Raw genomic sequence first — 27,119 nt, 5'->3', positions numbered from 1 at the left:
TCATTATCAAAAAGAATCATCCTTGTCTATCAAAAATGATAGACATATACCAATTAAAAATCTATACAAGGAATATATCCTCAAGCAATAATAAATAATAGGTATACACATTTAACAGCCACATAGCAGACAATGTTTATGATCACAAAAAGATTTCATTTCCAACATTATTAATAATTTGTCTTAAGCTGGGTAGAAGCTGGTCAGGTTCTTATTTTATTATTATATGTTACATAAATGTCTATAGATTACTTGTGTAAAACATTTTAAAATTAAAAATAAAAGATATGTATATATGAACATAGCCACAATAGAATAATAATAGTCACTTCTGTTTGATAAAATTGTACAGATTTTGTTCTATTATCTTATTTCTTCACTGATTTTGTATTCCTTTTCATATGAGGGGGAAAAGGTATTTCTAATTAAAAAAAGAAAATTAGAATAATTAAGTAATCTTAAAGAGATTTGACAGTTAGGTACTCATGCATGTATGGAAAAGCATTTCTCGGCTAGAAATCAATGTTGTATCTCCTAGGACAACTGACCATCTTTGTTCTGAAATATCACATTTCTTAAATTCTGTTTTTTATTTCAGATAGAAACATTGAACAACTTTGATACCTGATTTAGTTGCATAAATTTTTCAAAAGTACAATGTGTTACACTTCAGAAGGATTATATCATTGTTTGGCATGGGTGACTATAAATCCTGTTATATATCAGTTCACAATGAAGGTGATGCTTAAGGGAAAAATTTACAGATTTATCTGACAAAATAATTAAGTAGCTAATTTTATACCTATAAATTAGTGAATACACTTATAAATTCAAAAGCCATCTTTATCATTTTACATATCATATACTTGAAACTATGCCTCAAATGTAATTATGATATGAGATTTCATCTAGGTATTTAAAAACAATGTTGGCAAATAATTTTTGGCTTGTTGTTTCAATAAATAGCATAGGTATTTTAAAGTTTGATTTGAAGCTTTTCTGTCTTTAGTATATACTGAAATGCTTCTAGATTTTCTATTTTATTTAACTATCAGTGGCATTGGTTCCAAGCCATGGAATTTTATTTTGAAACAGATTAACATAAGATGTCATTTTCAATGACAGATTCCCTGCTTGATTCTCTGCTCATAATTCTCTGTATTTTGAGGAGTAGAGTACACAACCCATATCCTTGGGAAGCACTCATTTTAGTTAGAAAAATAAATTTCTAAAGCCATACAGTTTTTCTTTTAATAGAATATATGCAGGGCTAGATTTTTTTTTAACTAATAGTTTCTCAAAATCAAATAATAGCATTTGGGTTTTTCCTCAAGATTCAGGTACAGTGTTCATATCAGTGATGCAGAATTCCCAGGCACTGCAGGTCGCTTGGGGCTCTTCTGTAGACTGAACACCTACTGGAGTTCCTCCTCCCGCTGAGTTAATAGAAGAGCTGTACAGGAGTGCCGTCGTGGTGGGTGGGTGCCGTTCTCCTGGCTTCTCCATGACAAGTGACTCTTCTGTCCCCAGGCCCAGCGGTGGCACCAGGGCAATGAGCACTACGGGCGCTCTTGGCAAGTGGGTGATGTCGTGGGGTGTATGGTTGACATGGCGGAACATACCATGATCTTCACCCTGAACGGCGAAATCCTCCTGGACGATTCAGGCTCAGAACTGGCTTTCAAGGACTTTGATGTTGGTGACGGTAAGTGTGCTGCATTCTGCGTTGTTCTCAGCTTTGCAACACGGACCAGCTTTTGGTTCCGATGCTTCATCCTGAGCTGTTTTGCCTGAGGTGTGCAGGCAGATGACCTGGGGCTGTAAGTCGCAAGGGTGCTGGATAGCTTATTTGATCAGACACCCTTGAAATTACTTTAGCAGAAATGCTACTTGGCTAGGATTTTGATAAGGCGAAGTGGCTTTTATGAATGTGAATAAGAAAATAAATAGCAGATGAAAGGATAGTTTTTCACACATGTTAAATTTTCATTTAGAACTTCCCTGTTTATCATCCGCTGCTTCTCTCTGTTCACTTAACCTCCCAGAAATGTAACAAGAACTGACCATGTATCAGGCCCTCTGCTGGGTGCTGAGATAATAAAGCTGAAGAAAACATTGTACTATTTTTATGTAGATTACAGTATACGAGGGGAAGTCAACGCTTGCATAATTTGTGTTCAACGGTTATGTTATGAAATAAAGAAATGCAAGAAATTCTAAGGGAGCACAATGCAAAGAGCAGATTCCTCTGCCTGTGGGGCTTTAAGAGGACCCTGAGCAGGCCACATGGGGTTATTTGAATTTACATTGATTTCAGTCAAATAAAGTTAAAAATAGAGTTTCTTTGTGGCACTTGCTACATTGCAAGTGTTCTTACCCATCTATTGCTAGCGGTGTCCCTTCTGGACAGCACAGATGTAGAATATTTACATCATCACAGAAAGTTCTACTGGGTAGTGTTGCTCTAGAGCATATAAACAAGACAGCACTGAATAAAGTATTATATAAATATCTCATTTAAAATTAGCTTATTCATTTTTTTCCTAATGACTGCATATATTCTATTATTTAAATATATATAGTCATAGTATTGGATTTAAACATATATCTCAATCAATACTTTTAATATTCTATAGACTTGTCACTAATTCTCAAAAAATGAGCCAGCTCATTATTTGCATTAAGTTCTATATTCACTCATTCACTAAGCATTTGAGCAGGTATGATTATCATTTCTCAAACACAGATTTTCAAAAATCATAATAATTTTATACTTTTGTAACAATTTCTGCTTTGCACACCTGAATCTCTGGGTATTAAAACTGTTACTCTGACTACCCATCACCCATCTCCCTTTCTCTGAAATTATGTTTAGGAGTGTCACCGTATCAGGGAAAAGGTAGGAAAGGGGCACTTTTTCCATGATATCTGTCTATGTTGGCCACGATTATGGGTATGATCTGAGATTTTATTTTTTTAATCGTTATTTAAGAATGCTTGCACACCATGCTTTCCTTCTTTGGAAGGTAAAAATCTTGAAATGCTTGTGGGAGTTGGGTTTGTTTAAATTATACAGCACAAACTCACAGAATGATGTTAGGATTATAAGCACTGGAATGTGCATTCATACCATTTAAGCACATAACAAGTGTTATGCTCCAGCACTGTTGCAGGGACCAGTTGCCATCACAGTGGAGGGGGCTCAAAGGTGTGCCAGCGGCACCTATAAACATTTTGTTTCTTGACTTCACGTAACTTCAAAATTTTTTAAATGCCTTGAAACTCTACTGATACCTCTGTGTAGAATTAATGCAGCTTTCTGATGAACTGTCTGAAAACATTATGGTCTGTGTTACTGGGCTTTTGCTGAGGGTATTGGGGAAATATCCTTTTGGTTTCCAAGGCAGGTTACAAGTTTTCCATAGCCATGATCCTCATCTGTTAGCTTTGTAGGGATCAGACATAATTCTAAATTTTCTGCCATATAAAGGACTTAGTTCATCCATGTCTGTGACTTTCAAATGCTTTTGGGGAATGGAGTTTTCCCTTTCCCTCCCAACTAACCTTCCATGGCTTCCTAAAAAATAAGAAATTCAATGAATGGCTCTGTGTATCAACTCCTTAATTTACCAGTTACCCCTGAGAGATAGCTCTTGAGACATGCAGGGCTCAAAGGAGCAAGTTTGAATACCATTTACTTAGGTCAACAGACTTTTTTATTGCACAGGAATACACTGTGGTTGCTAAAGTGTTAAAAAGTACAGAAGTACTATAAGTGCTCCATTTTCAAATTGTTCTTACATGTAGCTTGTCTTTGTGTGTGTGCAATATTTGATTTTGTATTTTTTTTAAATGTTCATTTCTTATTGCCCAGAGACCACTCAGTCAAATATACACTGGCCATTAAAGCAATAAAAAGAGCTATATGGTAAGAGATGGAAAAATTTCTCTGTATAGAATATATTCATATGCATACATATGTCTATGTACACACACGGGTACACACACACACACACACACACACACTCTGTAGGTCCCTATTTGGTCAGCTTGGATATGGCTAAACACATCATGACATCTTGCCTTTTGTACAGTTTACACAACTTGACCAATATCTTGACCAATGTAAGTTTTTTTTTTTTTAGATAACATCAAAAAGAAAATCACAAAAGACTTTAAAAGATTAATAGGGTCATCCAGATAAATCCAGGTGTAGATATGGCCATAGTTCCAGGTGAGAATTAGGTTTTTCTTAAATATGCTACCTGATCTCTTCTCCAAATAAGTATTGCACAGACCCAGCCTCAAGGCTCATAGGTTAACTGGACAAAGAAGAAATTGCTGAGATGCACTCACTGGCCTCTGGTAGAAGAGCATGTGACCCCTTTAGTGGATCCTTGTTTAGGATTCTCCCTTCTATTTGCCTTTAAAAAATATTTTTTTTGAGTGTTTACTCTTCAGAATAAAACAAACAGATTGATTGAATCTTCATTTTTAAAAAGTCTTCTGACCTTGCTATCAACAAAGAAGTAGTGCTGGGCAAGTGAGAAGCAGCCCCTGGTAAGCTGCCTGGGAGCTCTTCCTGTCTCTCCTTGCTGTGAGACTGATAGACACTCAAGGTCGGCACTGGGGAGAGCCCAGGAAAGGTGGTTGTGAGGCCCACTGTGGTAGGCAGAATTCTGACATTCTTTAGGAGTCCAGTTCAATGGAGCACATGCCTTGCATATTCCTCTGTTGTTGAGGTGGGCAGAGCCTGTCAATATGATGGGATGTAGCTCTTAACATTAGGTTACTACTAATCAATTGACTTTGAGTTAATGAAACAAAGATTCTTCATATAGGCCTGACCTAATCAGGTGAGCCCTTAGGAAAGATTGGGCCCTGCCTGGAGTCAGAAAGACCCAAAGTCTGAGATAAAACCTACTGAACTTGAAGGAGCAAACTGCTGAGATGTGGAGAGGGCCACATGGCAGGGATTTGTGGGCGGCCTTCAGGAGCTGAGAACAACTCTGTTTGGTAACTGGCAAGAAAATGGAAATTTCAGTCCTGTGACCACCAGTAACTGAGTTCTTTTGACAACCAGGGAGCTTGAAAGAGGACCCCAGCCTCAGATGAGAACACAGGTCTGGTCAATACCTTGATTTCATCCTCTTGAGAGTCTGAGCAAAGAACTCAGTCATCTGGTGATGATTTCATAAGTGAACACTTATCTGTAAACTCATCAAGTTGTATATATTAAGTATATACACACTTTTGTATGTCAGTCATACCTAAACAGTTTAAAAACATTTATTACTAAATAAATGAGAGGTGTATTATGTTCATGAAGAACACAATAGCCTTAAAATTTAATTCTTCCAAAATTGATCTGTAGATTACATATGCTTTTTCCATCAAAGACACAAGTTTTTCATGTGACTTGACACAATGATTCTAAAATATATGTAGAAGCATAAAGGGCTAAAGTATTTAGGTTACTCCTGATGAAGAGCAAGGATGGAGTATATGACCTACTAGATTTATTTTAAGGGACAACATAAATCAGGATTTATTCTGAAGCTATAATCATGTGGGAAGACTCATGTCAGCACAGGGATAGATGAATTGGCCAATAGGGTAAAGTGGAGATGCCAGAAAAACACCAGCACATGTGTGGAACCTTAGAATATTATAAGGCATGTGTCAGAGTGCTAGGGGAAGGAGTAATATGAAAAACCATGGTCTGTATGGTAAAGATTAAATGACATCCCTTACTCACACTATCTATGATAGGCAGCCGCAAATGGACTGAGGTCTTAAATATCTGAAATAAAACTTTAAAACTCCTGGTAGAAAATATAAGCAAATCTTTTATGTAATGGGGTTGGAAACATTTATCTTAAGAGTAAAACAACTGTAAACAAAACCAGTGGCTATGACTAGTAAATTTGTACAAATGTAAGAATATTCATTTAAAAAAAAACCTTAAAGTAAATGGAAAAAAATTTTATTACTGGTGGTAGGGTGTCTAATTGCACTGTGAATCTCTGAAAAAATGTTAGTATTAAGAAACGATGAATTTCTGAAACCAATAAGAAACAAAATGAAAAGCATAAGTAAGCATATGGTAGAAGAAATTCAGATGGACAATGAAAGTTTGAGGAAATGTTTGTTATTAATATTGATTAGGGAAATGCAAATCCATAAACAGGTGCCACTTTACATCCATTCTCCTGGCCTGGCAAAACTTACTTATAACCCAGTACAAATTCATTTTAGACTTCTGGCCTTCAGAAGTATAAAATAATCAGCTTTTGTTTTAAGCCACTACTGTTGGACTGATTTGTTACAGCAGCTATTGGAAATTAATACAAGAGTAATGTAGCAAGTTAACATTTTTATAAAAGTTACAACAACCATAATTTTATCGTATATTTTAAAAACACATATATAGGCATATCAGAGGTGCTGATTTTAGGTTAGTTAGGGTGATGATATCTTCAGGTGGAGGGAGGTGGGAAGATGGGAAGGCCAGCATTATAGGGTTAGATGTAGGTTACTGTTATGGTTCCAGTTTCTCCTTTGGGTTGTATGTTAGCAGGTGCATATTACAGTCTTAAAAAAGGACCAACTAGGGGGCAGAGCCAAGATGGCGGCGTGAGTAGGACAGTGGGAATCTCCTCCCAAAAACATATATACTTTTGAAAATACAACAAGTACAACTATTCCTAAAAGAGAGACCAGAAGACACAGGACAACAGCCTGACTACATCCACACCTGCGAGAACCCAGCGCCTGGTGAAAGGGGTAAGATACAAGCTGCAGCCCGGTGGGACCCGAGGCGCCTCACCCCAGCTCCCAGCAGGAGGAGAGGAGCCAGAGCTGGGAGGGAGAGAGAGCCCAGGACTGCTAATCACCCAGCCCTAGCCATCCGCACAAGAGTGCAGACATACAGTGCATGTGTAGGGTGCTGGAAACTAGGGAAGCAGGACAGTCAGACCTGTGAGTGGGTCCCACAGCCGGCGCCCCTAGGACAAAGAAAAGTGAGTGTTTTTTGAAAGTCTTAAAGGGACAGGGACCCCACAGCTGGACGGAAGCATCCCGGGTCACAGTCCAGCAGCTGGAAATCCCGGGGAACTCCGGGTGCACTAACCCCCTGGGCAACTGCTCTGAGACCCTCACGGAGGTAAACAGCCAAGCAGCCCCCTGTCCATTACCCCTCCGGGGCCTGCCATAGCAGAGCAGCAGCCTGAGGCTGGCCATGCCCGCAGCAAGGGAGCTTCCTCCATACCAGCCGGGCAAGATACAGGGACCCAGTCTACACGCAATTGCCCAACACAAGACACTAGGGGTCGCAGTTGTCCCAGTAAAGAAAGGCCAGGAGCGAGTGGAAAGTCTTGGCTCTCCCAGCTGTCAGATGAGTCAATAGCTCACCATTGCACCTATCAACATGAAAAGGCAAAAATATTTGATCCATACAAGACTAACCCAGACAGCTTCGACATCTTCTACATCTTCCCTGAGAAGGAACATGGGGAGATAGATTTAACCTGTCTTCCTGAAAAAGAATTCAAAACAAAAGTCATAACCATGCTGATGGATTTGCAGAGAAATATGCAAGAACTAAGGAGGGAGAATACAGAAATAAAACAAGCTCTGGAAGGACTTCAAAACATAATGGATGAGATGCAAGAGACCATTAATGGACTAGAAAACAGAGAACAGGAACATAGAGAAGCTGATGCAGAGAGAGATAAAAGGACCTCCAGGAATGAAAGCACTTTAAGAGAACTGTGTGACTAATTGAAATGGAACAATATCCGCATTAGAGGGGTACCAGAAGAAGAAGAGAGAGAAAAAGAGATACAAAGGGTCTTTGAAGAAATAATTGCTGAAAACTTCTCCAAACTAGGGAAGGAAATGGCCTCTCAGACCGCAGAGGTACACAGAAATCCCATGACAAGGGATCCAAGGAGGGCAACACCAAGACAAATAACAATTAAAATGGCAAAGATCAAAGACAAGGACAAAGTATTAAAGGCAGCCAGAGAGAAATAAAAGGTCACCTACAAAGGAAAACCCATCAGGCTATCATCAGAATTCTCAACAGAAACCCTACAGGCCAGAAGAGAATGACATGATATGCTTAATGCCATGAAACAGAAGGGCCTCAAACCAATATTACTGTATCCAGCACGATTATCATTTAAATATGAAGGAGGGATTAAACAATTCCCAGACAAGCAAAAGTTGAGGGAATTTGCCTCCCACAAACCACCTCTACAGGGCATCTTACAGGGACTGCTGTAGATGGGAGAGCTCCTAAAAAGAGCACAGAACAAAACCCCCAACATACGAAGAAGGGAGGAGGAGGAATAAGAAGGGAGAGAAATAAAGAATCAACAGACTGTGTTTATAATAGCTCAATAGACTGTAAGATAGTAAAGAAGCTAACCTTGAACCTTTGGTAACCACAAATCTAAAGCCTGCAATAGCAATAAGTACATATATTTCAATAATCACTCTAACTGTAAATGGACTGAATGCACCAATCAAAAGACACAGAGTAATAGAATGGATAAAAAAGCAAGACACATCCATATGCTGCTTACAAGAGACTCACCTCAAACCCAAAGACATGCACAGATTTAAAGTCAAGGGATGGAAAAAGATATTTCATGCAAACAACAGAGAGAAAAAAGCAGGTGTTGCAATACTAGTATCAGAGAAAATGTACTTCAAGATAAAGAACGTAAAAAAAGATAAAGAAGGACATTAAATAATGATAAAGGGCTCAGTCCAACAAGAGGATATAACCATTCTAAATATACATGCAGCCAATACAGGAGCACCAACATATGTGAAACAAATACTAACAGAATTAAAGGAGGAAATAGAATGCAATGCACTCATTCTGGGAGACCTCAACACACCACTCACTCCATAGGACAGATCCACAAGTTAGAAAATAAGTAAGGACACAGAGGCACTGAGCAACACACTAGAACAGATGGACCTAATAGAAATCTACAGAACTGTACATCCAAAAGCAACAGGATACACATTCTTCTCAAGTGCACATGGAACATTCTCCAGAATAGATCACATACTAGGCCACAAAAAGAGCCTCAGTAAATTCCAAAAGATTGAAATCCTACCAACCAACTTTTCAGACCACAAAGGCATAAAACTAGAAATAAACTGTACAAAGAAAGGAAAAAGGCTCACAAACACCTGGAGGCTAAACAAAACGCTCCTAAATAATCAGTGGATCAATGACCAAATCAAAATGGAGACCCAGCAATATATGGAAACAAACGACAACAACAACACAAAGCCCCAACTACTGTGGGATACAGCGAAAGCAGTCTTAAGAGAAAGTATATAGCAATCCAGCCATATTTAAAGAAGGAAGAACAATCCCAAATGAAAGGTCTAATGTCACAATTATCAAAATTGTAAAAAGAAGAGCAAAAGAGGCCTAAGGTCAGCAGATGGAGGGACATAATAAAGATCAGAGAAGAAATAAATAAAATTGAGAAGAATAAAACAATAGCAGAAATCAATGAAACCAAGAGCCTTTGGTAACCACAAATCTAAAGCCTGCAATAGCAATAAGTACATATATTTCAATAATCACTCTAAATGTAAATGGACTGTTTGAGAAAATAAACAAAATAGATAAGCCTCTAGCCAGACTTATTAGGGGGAAAAGAGAGTCAACACAAATCAACAGAATCAGAAACGAGAAAGGAAAAATCATGACGGACCCCACAGAAATACAAAGAATTATTAGAGAGTACTATGAAAACCTATATGGTAACAAGCTGGAAATCTAGGAGAAATGGACAAGTCCCTAGAAAAATACAACCTTCCAAGACTGACCCAGAATGAAACAGAAAATTTAAACAGACCAATTAGCAGCAACGAAATTGAAGTGGTAATCAAAAAACTACCAAAGAACAAAACCCCCAGGCCAGATGGATTTACCTCGGAATTTTATCAGACATACAGAGAAGACATAATACCCATTCTCCTTAAAGTTTTCCAAAAAAATAGAAGAGGAGGGAATACTCCCAAACTCATTCTATGAAGCCAACATCACCCTAATACCAAAACCAGGCAAAGACCCCACCAAAAAAGAAAACTACAGACCAATATCCCTGATGAATGTAGATGGAAAAATACTCAACAAAATATTAGCAAACTGAATTCAAAAATACATCAAAAGGATCATACACCATGACCATGAGGGATTCATCCCAGGGATGCAAAGATGGTACAACATTAGCAAATCCATCAACATCACCCACCACATCAACAATAAGAAGGGCAAAAACCACATGATCATCTCCAGAGATGCTGAAAAGGCATTCGATAAAATTCAACATCCATTCATGATAAAAACTCTCAACAAAATGGGTATAGAGGGCAAGTACCTCAACATAATAAAGGCCATATATGATAAACCCACAGCCAACATCATACTTAACAGCGAGAAGCTGAAAGCTTTTCCTCTGCGATCGGGAACAAGACAGGGATGCCCACTCTCCCCACTGTTATTCAACATAGTACTGGAGGTCCTAGCTATGACAATTAGACAAAACAAAGAAATACAAGGAATCCAGATTGATAAAGAGAAAGTTAAACTGTCACTATTTGCAGATGATATGATATTGTACATAAGAAACCCTAAAGACTGCACTCTGAAACTGAGCTAATATCGGAATTCAGCAAAGTTGCAGGATACAAAATTAACACACAGAAATCTGTGGCTTTCCTATACACTAACAATAAACTAATAGAAAGAGAAATCACGAAGACAATTCCATTCACAATAGCATCAAAAAGAATAAAATACCTAGGAATAAACCTAACCAAGGAAGTGAAAGACCTATACCCTGAAAATTATAAGACACTTTTAAGAGAAATGAAGAGGTCACGAACAAGTGGAAACTCTTCCTATGCTCCTGGCTAGGAAGAAATAATATCATCAAAATGACCATACTACCCAAAGCAATATACAGATTCGATGCAATCCCTATCAAACTACCAACAGCATTCTTCAATGAACTGAAACAAAGAGTTCAAAAATTCATATGTAAATACCAAAGACCCCGAATAGCCAAAGCAATCCTGAGAAGGAAGAATAAAGTGGGGGGGGGATCTCACTCCCCAACTTCAAGCTCTACTACAAAGCCACAGTAAGCAAGACAATTTGGTACTGGCACAAGAACAGAGCCACAGACCAATGGAACAGAATAGAGACTCCAAACATTAACTCAAACAGATATGGTCAACTAATATTTGATAAAGGGGCCATGGACATACAATGGGGAAATGACAGTCTCTTCAACAGATGGTGCTGGCAAAACTGGACAGCTACATGTAAGAGAATGAAACTGGATCACTGTCTAACCCCATACACAAAAGTGAATTCGAAATGGATCAAAGACTTGAATATAAATCATGAAACCATAAAACTCCTAGAAAAAAACATAGGCAAAAATCTCTTAGACATAAACATGAGTGACCTCTTCTTGAACATATCTCCCCAAGCAAGGGAAACAAATGAAAAAATGAACAAATAGGACTTTATCAAATTGAAAAGCTTCTGTACAGCAAAGGACACCATCAATTGAACAAAAAGGTATCCTACAGTATGGGAGAATATATTCGAAAATGACAGATCTGATAAGGGGTTGACATCCAAAATATATGAAGAGCTCACACACCTCAACAAACAAAAGGCAAATAATCCAATTAAAAAATGGGCAGAGGAGCTGAATAGACAGTTCTCTAAAGAAGAAATTCAGATAGCCAACAGACAGATGAAAACATGCTCCACATCGCTTGTCATCAGAGAAATGCAAATTAAAACCACAATGAGATATCATCTCACACCAGTAAGGATGGCTACCATCCAAAAGACAAACAACAAATGTTGGTGATGTTTTGGAGAAAGGGGAACCCTCCTATACTGCTGGTGGGAATGTAAATTAGTTCAACCATTGTGGAAAGCAGTATGGAGGTTCTCATAATGCTCAAAATAGAAATACCATTTGACCCACGAATTCCACTTCTAGGAATTTTCCCAAGAATGCAGCACTCCAGTTTGAAAAAGACAGATTCACCCCTATGTTTATTGCTGTACTATTTACAATAGCCAAGATAAATGTCCATCAGTAGATGAATGGATAAAGAAGATGTGGTACATATACACAATGGAATATTACTCAGCCATAAGAAAAAAATAGATCCTACCATTCACAACAACATGGATGGAGCTAGAGGGTATTAAGCTCAATGAAATAAGCCAGGCAGAGAAAGGCAAGTACCAAATGATTTCACTCATATGTGGAGTATAAGGACAAAAGAAAACTGAAGGAACAAAACAGCAGCAGAAGCACAGAACCCAAGAATGAACTAATAGTTACCAAAGGGAAAGGGACTGGGGAGGACAGGTGGGATGGGAGGGATAAGGGCAGGAAAAAAAGAAAGGGGGCATTGCGATTAGCATGTATAATGTGGGGGGGCATGGGGTGGGCTGTGCAACACAGAGAAGACAAGTAGTGATTTTATAGCATCTTACCATGTTGATGGACAGTGACTGTGAACGGGGATGTGGGGGGAAGTTGGTGAAGGGGGGAGCCTACTAAACATAATGTCCTTCATGTAATTGTAGATTAATGATACCAAAATAAAATTTAAAAAAAGGACCAACTAAACAAGTTAAACAGGTCATGGTGATAGTGTGTTGTCAGTGAAAGGTCTTCATTAATCCACCACCCATGACTAGGCACTTGAGATTCCTGAAGAAGAAATAAGAGACTCAGGAGCATGTCTGTCTGGAGGGGTATATTACTGATACAGGAGAGAAGATAATCCTAAAATGAAGCCCCTGACAAGGTGAAAATGTGTGCCCTCGCACATGAGGAATCAAGAATTTCTCTTTACAGCAGCGAAAACATGGACTGGTTGGAAGGAGTGGTAACAGCCTCTTCCTCATGAGCAGGGTGCCTCATGTTTCTGGGGGAGCTGTCCAAGCCAAACAAACAGCTCTGTGTTTCCCACATTTCCTTCTTTGTGTTTCTCCCTCTGCATCAACACCCTCATAGGTGGTTGTCTCATCTCCTGTGCATTATATCGGCACCTGCCACTGGCTCCTCTAGAATCCTACCTCCAAGGCAAGGCCTCTTCTCTGTGTTCCAGCATATGCCTATGCAAGAGAATTCCTTTCAGTAGATTTTTGAACAGGGATTCTGATGACACAAAACCCCTTTTTGGGGGGATTTTATCTCACTGACATCTCATCTCCCTTTCTGCATTTGATAAGGTAGTGAGAGTGGGGGGCATGCTCAGTGTCTCCCCCTGCCCTCCATCCTTAGGATCAGCCTGAGTTCCCTTCAGGGAAGGGAAAAATCCTTCATGAAATGTCTGAAATGTACTTTTCCTTGGTGAGCTTTGGGTTGGGCTTATGTACCATCAAAATAATAAAATCTCCAGGGCCGAGATTTGCTATTAGCTTTGAAAAAATAAGCTAGGAAGCCTGACCAGCATCTTTTTCTCTTGGTCTCTGGAGAAACTCTGGGAAATCTTGTGGTCACAATGATCTAGACCAGCTCACCAATTTAAAAAAAATCAACATTTGCATCCCTAATGCCAGATAGTAACAGATTTTACTTTTTATTTGCCCCATGCCCTCTTCCCTGCCTTATGAGGATAATTTATGCCTTAAAGCAAATGGCCAAATTTCCATACATCAAGAACTAATTATCACTACTTGCAACAGGAAAAATACATATATGCATTCCTGAGTCCCCAAATTAAACCTCATTTATACTAAACATTATTAAATTTCCCTAAAATTAGGTTATTATTCCACAACTTAAAAAGGAATTCCCTCCTTTATTTATTCTTTGATTTTGTTGTTCACATAGTATAAATTTCAGATTTCCTCATTAAATATTATACCCCAAATTCATGTAATTCAATCCTCAATGTAAGAAGCAACAATAAAGCTAAAAGGAAAACAGTAAAGACAAAAGGTTGTTTGTGAAAACATGCACGTGATACATTTGCCTGGCACATTGACTTCATGGGGAAAATAATGCACAGAATTTTTCTCTCATATTTAAACTTATTTGAAAGTGCTCGACATTTGTTTGAGAACCTACCCAATATGAGCCAATTCTTACTACTGTGAAGATGACTGTATATGTTACTACTTCTGGGGCTTGCCAGTTTCCTAAAGTGGGTGAAATCTCAACTATTCTTACTTTAAGAAAGGAAGAAGAAATGTCTTGAAGAAATATTAAATGAAATTCCCCATAGAGTTCAAATCCAGGGATTTCTTCAGGGTTCCTTGGGGCTCAGCAGGCATGACTTTGGATGAGATGTGTCTGTTGGTGAATACAGCATCCTGAATACAAACCACACCTCCATCTCCCTGTTATGGACTGAATTAGGTCCCTGCCCCAGATTCATATGTTGACATCTAAATTCCCTAATGTGATTGTATTTGAGCCTTTAAAGGTTAAATTTCTGTTGTTTAAGCCCTCCCTCCCCCATCTGTGATTTTGGCAACCCCAGTAAACGAATGCAGTACCCTCTCTACACTTACATCCCCTGCTAACCTAGATTTACACTTATGTGCAGAAATCATGTTACCAGTGGTTTGAAGAGCTAATCTTATCCTTAATTTAAAGCAAGTAAGAGAGTCATTTAAAATCTTCCCATCCAGTGGAAGAATAGTTATTTTGTCTGGAGATTACCTGCATTTTAAAAAGTAGGATGTGAGTGCATCTTGTAAATGCCTCATTACACTGGAGTGTTTTCAAGCTTGTCAGCAATTTGGTAAGTACAGATCAGCTCAGGGCCCTCAGGTTCTACAGCTGTAACAATTATAACTAGATCTAGAAATGGTGCTTTTGATTCTCTATCTGCCACCTGAAAGGACATTGAGCAAAATTGAGTTTCTGGTGCTGAGACTGTGTAGAATTCCTTTACATGGGAGAATGGAAGAATATTTTTGTAATTAAAATAACTGCATAGATTTAGGCAGAAAGACCTCCAAGAAAAAAGATGGGGAGGGATAAATTTTTATTACTGATTTTATCATGCTGCCTTAAAAAAGAGAAAAGAAGAAACCAGAATACAGAAGTGTCAGGCTATCCTTGAAATGTTCTTTCTACCCTCAGTTAAAATATTGCAGCTATGAAAGTATTTGAGGGATGTCCAGAATAGAGGTTTTCAAATGGTATGAACTGAGTTTAGGAGGTCTGCACCATCCCGCATACCCACCTTCCTGGCCACACTGTAACATCTGACCCTCTTGCCACTTGGATCACTCTCTACAACCTGCTCTTGATGTAGGCCTGTTTCCCGCGTCTGTATCAGACTGGGGGATGTGACTTGTTATAGAGAATCTCTCTAATTACAAAGTAGTACTTGTCAGAAGAAGTCAGGACTATGATTCTGCCATGGGGCAAACTACAGCCAAGGAACTGGGTTGGGAAACTAGACATTCTGAGTGAAGATAAAGACAATTATGAAGCAATAGACAAATTCTAAAGATTACGAATATGTTGGAAACCAGAATAATCAGTTTCATAATTTTTTCTGAAAAGAGAGCTATCCTAGAAACTCAACTTTTCCTGAAATAAAACTCTTAAATATGTACTACATTCATAGAAAAATTTAGCAAATGAGGAGAATCTTTATTTAGAGTTAAATTTCAAAACATTATCCAATTTATATATTTTGAGCTTATGTGTGTGTTATCACAACATGCTATTTGGGTAAATTCCTTGAGAAATGATTGGTGAATTCCCCAAAAATCAAACTCGCTTAAACTGAGCTTAAACTGATCAGTTAATTGTCAGTTACATTTTATATGTTGATAAATAGGAAATTGTTATCTTAGAGACCATTTTGAGAATGAATAAAGCTGGTAGGTGACTAATGAGATAGTTTATATATATACTGGCCTATCTACAAACTGGCAGTTGTGCATATAGTCAATATATGTTTGAGTACCAGAAGGAACAATATAAACATACACCACCAGCAGCTTATTGTCTATGAATATTGTAGAGCCAAATAGCAAGATTATAGCCTGGGTTGATGTATTGTAAAGTGGTTTAAATTATGCTGAAAAGATCAAGAAATCAATTAGAGTAAGAATGTAGGAACTCTGTGGTATTTAGCTTTCTCTTTTTTTGAATTTAGATTAATGGAGAGAAATATGATGGCTTTGAAGGGTCAGAAATGAAAATCCTACTATCTAGATTATGTAAAATGGACCAAGAGTCAGGAAGAAAGTATGGGAATGTCCCTATTATGCCAAAGCTGGCATTATGAAATTCATGTACTAAAGGTATCCTTGCTTCATAATAAATTCTCTAGTACCTCACTTAGGATATTTGTTAATTCATTTTCTAAGCCTGGGTAGGGTAGAGGCGACAGAAGTTCATGTCAGAAGCCCTGGGTTCTAGATACAGTTCTGAAAATGATTCTTCTTGTATGACGTTAAGCAAGTAGCCTCTGTGTCTTCATTTCCTTAAAATAAAAGGGACTAATTGGAAATGATCTCTTCATGCCTCCTCCATTTCTAAAGATCCCAGAAATGTAAGGCAAGTGTTTTTTGTTTTTGTTCTTGTTTTACCCACCCTCTCTGTGGTCTTAATTCAACTTCTCACATCCCATGTAACTTGCTGTGGAACCTTAGACAAATGATCTAACATCTTAGTTGTTTCCTCATCTTGAAAAATGGGATTAATATTTAATAATAAATGGGGAAGTGTTTACACATTATTTGGCACATAGGAGGCCACCAACTAGTGTTATCCTTCCTTCTGATCAAATAATTCGGATTTACATTTTAGTAAAATATTGGCCATTTCTATCTGCTCTTGGCCATTTGGTTTGGGTTATAAATGTGGGTTTCTATTTGCATTTCAGAAATTTCAAAGTCTGAAGCTGTATGTTCTTATGAAAAGCTGGTCTGCTTGTGATTGACTTTATCTCCTTTTCACTTTAGCGCCCACCACAGATTTCATGCCCACATCATGCCCCCACATCCTTGTTACTGCCAGTTCCTTTGCTGGTCTTGCATGCTCATCACATACCCCTCTGCTCTGAAGAAGAGAGGCTCATACAGGGAGAAAGTTAAATTTTGCTGAAGCCATCTGTCTTTTGTTGGAGGAAGCAGTTTAGCCATAAGTTGTAGCTACAGTTTTAACAGGTTTACACATAGTTAGTTTGGGTCTGGCTTAGACCCAAGGAGCCAACTGGACTCATGTGTACTCATTTAAGATCCAGAAAGAAAACTTTCCTTACATGTCATCAGGCTTTGTTATTTTCAGGGTGTCAGTTAAGGTAATTGGAATAGAAGATGAGAACACAAAGGACAGGAAAGTAAAACCAGAATTTTATGTTTGCTGGGGTATCTGCATGAATTAGTAGAAATCTGTTTTATTTATTATAATATTGTGTTGGAATATTTTTATGTTCAGCCTACCTGAAACTAATAAAAAATTGAAGCCCACTTATGTTTTTTTATGGATAATTAAGAGTGGTATCACTTACCAACCCATCTTGTTTTATTTATGGCATTTAGTCAGTCGTGATAGGATTTATTGTTTCCTGATGTGAAATTATGTAAATCAGTAGTTATTTATTTGTTTACTTATTATCTCTCTTCCTGCACAAAGGTAAGCTCCAGAAATTTGGGGATTTTTTTTTTCATTCTGTTCACAGCTGTTTTTCCTGTGGCCAGTGTTGTGTTCAGCACATGGTAGGTGTTAATGACTTATTTGCTGAGTAAAGGGCCCTGGTGTTGTGTGGAGACAATGACTTAGAGCAGCAAAATTTGGTCTAAGAACAAAATCCCACCTGCCACTTGCTCTTGTAAAGAAAATTCTACCAGAACACTGCCATGCTCATCCATTTATATGCTGACTGTGGCAAATTTAGGTTTGAGTAGTTTTGATAGAGACCATGTGGCCCACAAAATGTGAAATCTCTACTGTCTGGTCATGGATAACCCTAACTTAAAGTGTGGACCTTGGGATCTGGCAGATACAGGTTTCTTTTCTGGCAATGTAGTTGTGAGAGCAAGTGATTTAAGCTAAGATGTTGGCCGCCTTGTCTGGGAGGTGATAATAGGGATTCCTATCTCACTGAATGATTGTTGATGTTCACTGAGGAGCATCAGATAAATGCTCAGAGAATATTAGCCACGGTTAGAGAGCCTTGTAGGGTTGGCATTTCATCTCCTGTAGGCACCTGTATTTGCAAGGCACTCTGATAAGTAACTGAGGCCTTGTCTTTGAACTATTTGGCGACTGAATAACTCGTGAGCTGTATGTATCTCCACTACCTTCTCTGACACCATTGTCATCTAGTCATTCCATCTATGTATATGCTAACTTTAAAAATACAGTTTTTAGAAGTGTTGGCTGTCTTATTATCATAGCAACTATTAAAACTCCATCAACAGAAGTTGGGATATTATTATTCATAAGTTCTACTTCATTTGAATTTAAAAGAGAAAAAATATGCTATTTCTACTTGTTGATGCTCTTTTGTAAACACATTCTTTTAAAAAGGGACCAAAACAATAAAGCAATTAAAATATCATCTACAAATGTATAAGTGACATAAATTAATGAAAAGTTATGCGTATTTATTTATTTACTTATTATAAAAGTAGTAAATTATTGTTGATCATTTAGAAAATACAGAGGAATAGTGAGAGAATTGACTCTAAATATATTTAAAGTCATTTAAAGAATTGAGATGTAAAAATAATTTTCTATTACCTTTTTAATATTATAAATGTTGTCCCAAGGCATAAAAACATTTAAACATAATGTGATTTTTTTTTTACCAACTTTACCTTTTGAGAAATGTCAGCTTTCAGAAAAGTGCAAGAACAGTACATTGAACACCTGTATACCCTTCACCTGTAATCACCGTTTTTATTTTGTCCATATTAGTTTATCTTGTTCTTCAGTTTTATTTTTGCGAGTCCTAAACATGACTTTTAATGACTAAGTATTTTATCTCATATGTGTATCAAATTGACTATTCTTTTATTGTGGGTATTTAGTTTTTTTTCCTTTTTCCATTTTAAATTTAGTTCAGTGAGCATCCATGTTAGGAACTATACACACAGAATCTCACTTTCAAAACCATATCCTAGGGAGGAGATGATACAGAAGAAAGGATTAATGCTTGTAGAATTTAAGTAACTTGGCAAAGGTCAATAGCTAATAGGTGGTGAAGCTAAGATTTTAATCCAGTACTCTTACGCTCCAGACTCTATGTTCTGAGTTATTTCATAGCGCTTCCTGGCTGCAACCTTCTTAGATGACAGCTCTTCTGCAAAAGCTTCCCAACTTCCATCTCTCTGCTCTTCCTCAGCTCTTGGCACCCTGTCTTGTTAGATGGGTTCAGTAGGTTATTTTTGCATAACTTCTTTACCTGTATTCCACTTCATTAGACTGTGAGAACCTTTTGGCTGGGGTCAGTATGTTAGTTGTCACTTATTATTCCCAATTTCTGGCACATAGCAAGCTGCACACTAAAATTTATTGGATAAAGAAATGAATGGTTACAAGTGTCTTAATGCATGTTTTTATATTGCTCCACATAAGTTTTTTCCTAGTTTAAGTTTATTAGCAAGATTTCTGGGACTGAACTCACTGCCCACTCAACAGCGTTGAGAACTTGAACTGCAACAAACTGAAGAGCAATTGTTTGGGCCATTTTAACAGCAACTCTTACACATTTCTCTGGGAGAAATGTGGGTATATCCCAGTTTATTAAATGAACATTTTATTTTTACAAAGACTATCACTTGTTTTCATAATAAAATATTTCATCAAAGAAAGTCTGGTTAAATTGAAAGCCATAAAAAGAGAGAACAAAATGTCAAAAAATCTCACCACTCTGAAACCTTTTTTTAATTTTTTTATTTTGGTATCATTAATCTACAATTACATGAAGGACATTATGTTACTAGGCTTCCCCCTTCACCAAGTTCCCCCCACATCCCCGTTCACAGTCACTGTCCATCAACATAGTAAGATGCTGTAAAATCACTACTTGTCTTCTCTGTGTTGCACAGCCCTCCCCGTGCCCCCCCCACATTATACATGCTAATCGTAATGCCCCCTTTCTTTTCTTCGCACCCTTATCCCTCCCTTCCCACCTGTCCTCCCCAGTCCCTCTCCCTTTGGTAACTATTAGACCATTCTTGGGTTCTGTGCTTCTGCTGCTGTTTTGTTCCTTCAGTTTTCTTTTGTCCTTATACTCCACATATGAGTGAAATCATTCGGTACTTGTCTTTCTCCGCCTGGCTTATTTCACTGATCATAATACTCTCTAGCTCCATCCATGCTGTTGCGAATGGTAGGATTTGTTTTATTCTTATGGCTGAGTAATATTCCATTGCGTATATGTACCACATCTTCTTTATCCATTCATCTACTGATGAACATTTAGGTTGCTTCCATATCTTGGCTATTGTAAATAGTGCAGCAATAAACATAGGGTGCATCTGTCTTTTTCAAACTGGAGTGCTGCATTCTTAGGGTAAATTCCTAGAAGTGGAATTCGTGGGTCAAATGGTATTTCTATTTTGAGCATTATGGGGAACCTCCATACTGCTTTCCACAATGGTTGAACTAATTTACATTCCCACCAGCAGTGTAGGAGGGTTCCCCTTTTGCCACAACCTCGCCAGCATTTGTTGTTGTTTGTCTTTTGGACGGTAGCCATCCTTACTGGTGTGAGATGATATCTCATTGTGGTTTTAATTTGCATTTCTCTGATGACAAGCAATGTGGAGCATGTTTTCATCTGTCTGTTGGCTATCTGAATTTCTTCTTTAGAGAACTGTCTATACAGCTCCTCTGCCCATTTTTTAATTGGATTATTTGCCTTTTGTTTGTTGAGGTGTGTGAGCTCTTCATATATTTTGGATGTCAACCCCTTATCAGATCTGTCATTTTCGAATATATTCTCCCATACTGTAGGATACCTTTTTGTTCAATTGATGGTGTCCTTTGCTGTACAGAAGCTTTTCAATTTGATAAAGTCCTATTTGTTCATTTTTTCATTTGTTTCCCTTGCTTGGGGAGATATGTTCAAGAAGAGGTCACTCATGTTTATGTCTAAGAGATTTTTGCCTATGTTTTTTTCTAGGAGTTTTATGGTTTCATGATTTATATTCAAGTCTTTGATCCATTTCGAATTCACTTTTGTGTATGGGGTTAGACAGTGATCCAGTTTCATTCTCTTACATGTAGCTGTCCAGTTTTGCCAGCACCATCTGTTGAAGAGACTGTCATTTCCCCATTGTATGTCCATGGCCCCTTTATCAAATATTAGTTGACCATATCTGTTTGAGTTAATGTTTGGAGTCTCTATTCTGTTCCATTGGTCTGTGGCTCTGTTCTTGTGCCAGTACCAAATTGTCTTGCTTACTGTGGCTTTGTAGTAGAGCTTGAAGTTGGGGAGTGAGATCCCCCCACTTTATTCTTCCTTCTCAGGATTGCTTTGGCTATTCAGGGTCTTTGGTGGTTACATATGAATTTTTTTAACTATTTGTTCCAGTTCTATGAAGAAAGCTGTTGGTAATTTGATAGCGATTGCATCGAATCTGTATGTTGCTGTGGACAGGATGGCCAGTTTGATGATATTAATTCTTCCTAGCCAAGAGCATGGGATGAGTTTCCATTTGTTAGTGTCCTCTTTAATTTCTCTTAAGAGTATCTTATAGTTTTCAGGGTATATGTCTTTCACTTCCTTGGTTAGGTTTATTCCTAGGTATTTTATTCTTTTTGATGCTATTGTGAATGGAACTGTCTTCCTGATTTCTCTTTCTATTAGTTTATTGTTAGTGTATAGGAAAGCCACAGATTTCTGTGTGTTAATTTTGTATCCTGCAACTTGGCTGAATTCTGATATTAGCTCTAGTAGTTTCGGAGTGGAGTCTTTAGGGTTTTTTATGTACAATATCATGTCATCTGCAAATAGTGACAGTTTAACTTCTTCTTTACCTATCTGGATTCCTTGTATTCCTTTGTTTTGTCTAATTGCCGTGGCTAGGGCCTCCAGTATTATGTTCAATAACAGTGGAGAGGGTGGGCATCCCTGTCTTGTTCCCGATCACAGAGGAAAAGCTTTCAGCTTCTCGCTATTAAGTATGATGCTGGAGATTATCATGTGGTTTTTGTCTTTCTTTTTGTTGCTGTGGAGGATGATGTTGATGGATTTTCTAATGTTGTACCATCCTTGCATCCCTGGGATGAATCCCACATGGTCATGGTGTACGATCCTTTTCATGTATTTTTGAATTCGGTTTGCTAATATTTTGTTGAGTATTTTTGAATCTACGTTCATCAGGGATATTGGGCTGTAGTTTTCTTTTTTTTGGGGTCTTTGCCTGGTTTTGGTATTAGGGTGATGTTGGCTTCATAGAATGAGTTTGGGAGTATTCCCTCCTCTTCTACTTTTTGGAAAACTTTGAGGAGAATAGGTATTATGTCTTCCCTGTATGTCTGATAAAATTCCGAGGTAAATCCATCTGCCCTGGGGGATTTGTCATTTGGTAGCTTTTTGATTACCGCTTCAATTTTGTTGCTGGTAATTGGTCTGTTTAGATTTTCTGTTTCTTTCTGGGTCAGTCTTGTACAGTTGTATTTTTCTAGGAAGTCGCCCATTTCTCCCAGGTTTCCCAGCTTATTAGCATATAGGTTTTCATAGTACTCTCTAAGAATTCTTTGTAGTTCTGTGGGGTCCGTTGTGATTTTTCCTTTCTCGTTTCTGATTCTGTTGATTTGTGTTGACTCTCTTTTCCTCCTAATAAGTCTCGCTAGAGGCTTATCTATTTTGTTTATTTTCTCGAAGAACTAGTTCTTGCTTTCATTGATTTTTACTTTTGTTTTATTCTTCTCGATTTTATTTATTTATTCTCTGATCATTATTATGTCCCACCTTCTGCTGACCTTAGGCCTCTTTTGTTCTTCTTTTTCCAGTTTCGATAATTGTGACATTAGACCTTTCATTTGGGATTGTTCTTCCTTCTTTAAATATGCCTGGATTGCTATATACTTTTCTCTTAAGACTGCTTTCGCTGTATCCCACAGTAGTTGGGGCTTTGTGTTGTTGTTTGTTTCCATATATTGCTGGATCTCCATTTTGATTTGGTCATTGATCCACTGATTATTTAGGAGCGTGTTGTTAAGCCTCCAGGTGTTTGTGAGCCTTTTTGCTTTCTTTGTACTGTTTATTTCTAGTTTTATGCCTTTGTGGTCTGAAAAGTTGGTTGGTAGGATTTCAATCTTTTGGAATTTACTGAGGCTCTTTTTGTGGCCTAGTATGTGGTCTATTCTGGAGAATGTTCCATGTGCACTTGAGAAGAATGTGTATCCTGTTGCTTTTGGATGTACAGTTCTGTAGATATCTATTAGGCCCATCTGTTCTAGTGTGTTGTTCAGTACCTCTGTGTCCTTACTTATTTTCTAGCTTGTGGATCTGTCCTATGGAGTGAGTGGTGTGTTGAAGTCTCCCAGAATGAGTGCATTGCATTCTATTTCCTCCTTTAATTCTGTTAGTATTTGTTTCACATATGTTGGTGCTCCTGTATTGGCTGCATGTATATTTAGAATGGTTATATCCTATTATTGGACTGAGCCCTTTATCATTATGTAATGTCCTTCTTTATCTTTTTTTACTGTCTTTATTTTGAAGTCTATTTTCTCTGATAGTAGTACTGCAACACCTGCTTTTTTCTCTCTGTTGTTTGCATGAAATATCTTTTTCTATCCCTTGACTTTAAGTCTGTGCATGTCTTTGGGTTTGAGGTGAGTCTCTTGTAAGCAGCATATGGATGTGTCTTGCTTTTTTATCCATTCTATTACTCTGTGTTTTTTGATGGGTTCATTCCGTCCATTTACATTTAGGGTGATTATTGAAAGGTATGTACTTATTGCTATTGCAGGCTTTAGATTTGTGGTTACCAAAGGTTCAAGGTTAGCTTCTTTACTATCTTACTGTCTATCTTAACTCACTTATTGAGCTGTTATAAACACAGTCTGATGATTCTTTATTTCTCCACCTTCTTATTCCTCCTCCTCCTTTCTCATATGTTGGGGATTTTGTTCTGTGCTCTTTTTAGGAGTTCTCCCATCTACAGCAGTCCCTGTAAGATGCCCTGTAGAGGTGGTTTGTGGGAGGCAAATTCCCTCAACTTTTGCTTGTCTGGGAATTGTTTAATCCCTCCTTCATATTTAAGTGATAATCGTGCTGGATACAGTAATATTGGTTTGAGGCCCTTCTGTTTCATGGCATTAAGCATATCATGTCATTCTCTTCTGGCCTGTAGGGTTTCTGTTGAGAATTCTGATGATAGCCTGATGGGTTTTCCTTTGTAGGTGACCTTTTATTTCTCTCTGGCTGCCTTTAATACTTTGTCCTTGTCTTTGATCTTTGCCATTTTAATTATTATGTGTCTTGGTGTTGCCCTCCTTGGATCCCTTGTCATGGGATTTCTGTGTACCTCTGCGGTCTGAGAGGCCATTTCCTTCCCTAGTTTGGAGAAGTTTTCAGCAATTATTTCTTCAAAGACCCTTTGTATCTCTCTCTCTCTCTTCTTCTTCTGGTACCCCTCTAATGCGGATATTGTTCCGTTTCAATTGGTCACACAGTTCTCTTAAAGTTCTTTCATTCCTGGAGATCCTTTTATCTCTCTCTGCATCAGCCTCTCTATGTTCTTGTTCTCTGTTTTCTAGTCCATTAATGGTCTCTTGTGTCTCATCCATTCTGTTTTGAAGTCCTTCCAGAGCTTGTTTTATTTCTGTATTCTCCCTCCTTAGTTCTTGCATATTTCTCTGCAAGTCCATCAGCATGGTTATGACTTTGTTTTGAATTCTTTTTCAGGAAGACAGGTTAAATCTATCTCCCCATGTTCCTTCTCAGGGAAGATGTAGAAGATGTCGAAACTGTCAGGGTTAGTCTTTTCTGGATCAAATTTTTTTGCCTTTTCATGTTGATAGGTGCAATGGTGAGCTATTGACTCATCTGACAGCTGGGAGAGCCAAGACTTTCCATTCACTCCTGGCCTTTCTTTACTGGGACAACTGCAACCCCTAGTGGCTTGTGTTGGGCAATTGCATATAGACTGTGTCTCTGTATCTTGCCCGGCTGGTATGGAGGAAGCTCCCTTGCTGTGAGTGTGACCAGCCTCAGGCTGCTCTCTGCTATGGTGGGGCCCTTGAGGGGTAATGGACAGGGGGCTGTTTGGCTGTTTACCTTTGTGAGGGGTCTCAGAGCAGTTGCCCAGGGGGTTAGTGAGCCCGGAGTTCCCCGGATTCCCAGATGCTGGACTGTGACCCGGGATGCTTCCGTCCAGCTGTGGGGTCCCTGTCCCTTTAAGACTTTCAAAAAGCACTTACTTTTCTTTGTCCCAAGGGTGCCGGCTGTGTGACCCGCTCACAGTTCTTACTGTCCTGCTTCCCTAGTTTCCAGCATCCCACACATGCACTGTGTCTGTGCTCTGGTGTGGATGGCTAGGGCTGGGTGATTAGCAGTCCTGGGCTCCCTCTCCTTCCCTGCTCCGACTCCTCTCCTCCCGCTGGGAGCTTGGGTGAAGGGTGCTGGGGTCCTGCTGGGCCGGGTCTTGTATCTTACCCCTTTCACCAGGTGCTGGGTTCTCGCATGTGTGGATGTAGTCTGGCTGTTGTCCTGTGTCTTCTGGTCTCTCTTTTAGGATTAGTTGTATTTGTTGAATTTTCAAAAGTATATATGTTTTTGGGGGAGATTCCCACTGACCTACTCATGCCACCACTTCCAGAGGAGAGAGCCACTCTGAAACTTTTTTGATAAAAAAAACCTTCTGGTCTTTTCCCATCTTTAAAAATAAACCATGAATTATATCAGTCTTTCTTCAAATAATACTTATGTATTAATGAAACTTTTGTGAATATTTTCCTATGTAAACCACATTTTCAAAGGCTGAATAGTATTCCATGTCAAGAAAAAACCATATTTGTTGTCCAAAGAATATTCTATGACTGTAAACTGAGCTATAGTGAACAGCTTATAACATGAATCTTTGTGCACACCCCCAGTTAACTTGACTTTTTAAATGAAAATATTTCAAATGTACAGAAAAGTTCTGATATTAATACAACAAACACTCACAGATCAGCTATGCCAACAGCTTTGTTTTTATGGTAGGAACTCCTTCTATATAAAGTGGCTAGAAAGAAATAAATTGGAAGAATCTGAAGAGATGTTTTTATGTTGGTACCCCCTCATTTATGTCAGAGATGTTAGGTTTGCCAATTTGTGCAAATGTAGTGTAAGTTGTCTCGAATCTGTTGTTTCTATTCAAGCCTTCTCTTTGATTCCCTTTGGGGACCCTTATTAAAAATAAACTCCCTTGATTACTGCTTCAAGAGTTGTCATGGCTGCAAATGCTGCTGTGGGGTTTAGTTTTAACTAGAAACTTATCATTCACAGTTACTTGAACCCAGCTGGATGTGTTCTCAGTTCCTGATTGGTAGCACAGTTATGCAGCCATTTATATTGATGAATACAACCTGGGTGAAATTATTATGAATCAGTGGATGATTTTATATTAGCTTGTGCAATTTTGAAAGTTATATATTGGTTTTACTGCCACTAATTTCAACAAGGGAAGAAGTACAAATCAAAATGGTAGAAAATTATTCGCTTATTATTAGGATCTGCTGCTTTTTCTATGTATAAGTTAGATACTCTAATTTGCAGTCTGCATTCTAATATTGACCTTGTTTTTTGTGCTGACCTCCTGGACTTTTGGGTGAAATATTAAAGAAAGAAATGAAAAATACACAAACATCCTCCCCCACTAAAAAGCGTCATCTCATCCCCCTGCCAAAGGCAGTTGATTCCAAAGAACTCTGAGAAACCATTAACAGAATTAATATTAATTTCCTCTTTTAATTTAATAGTGGAAAGATGTACTAGCCCTTTGTAGAGAAAATGGAAATTCCTATGGCCAGGATCCTCACCTGAACCTAAAGTACTTGATGCTGTAACTGGCCTACTGCTAGGCCACTGTTTCTACATCTGTAGGCAATAAG

The 27,119-nt window shown here is 38.2% G+C and overlaps 1 protein-coding gene across 5 annotated transcripts in view; it reads left to right on the top strand.

The window, feature by feature from the left end:
- Positions 1-27,119, top strand: part of RYR2 (ryanodine receptor 2) — an 894,209-nt gene that overhangs the window by 608,495 nt on the left and 258,595 nt on the right. For all 5 annotated transcript variants that reach the window (XM_073241246.1, XM_073241245.1, XM_073241243.1 and 2 more), the window contains exon 29: positions 1,531-1,705. In XM_073241246.1, coding sequence (XP_073097347.1) covers positions 1,531-1,705 — 175 coding nt within the window. The remainder of the gene's footprint in view (positions 1-1,530; positions 1,706-27,119) is intronic.

This window comes from Manis javanica, chromosome 7 (assembly GCF_040802235.1).
Source record: "Manis javanica isolate MJ-LG chromosome 7, MJ_LKY, whole genome shotgun sequence".
NCBI lineage: Eukaryota > Metazoa > Chordata > Mammalia > Pholidota > Manidae > Manis > Manis javanica.
This window is presented reverse-complemented; position numbering and strand designations above follow the sequence as displayed.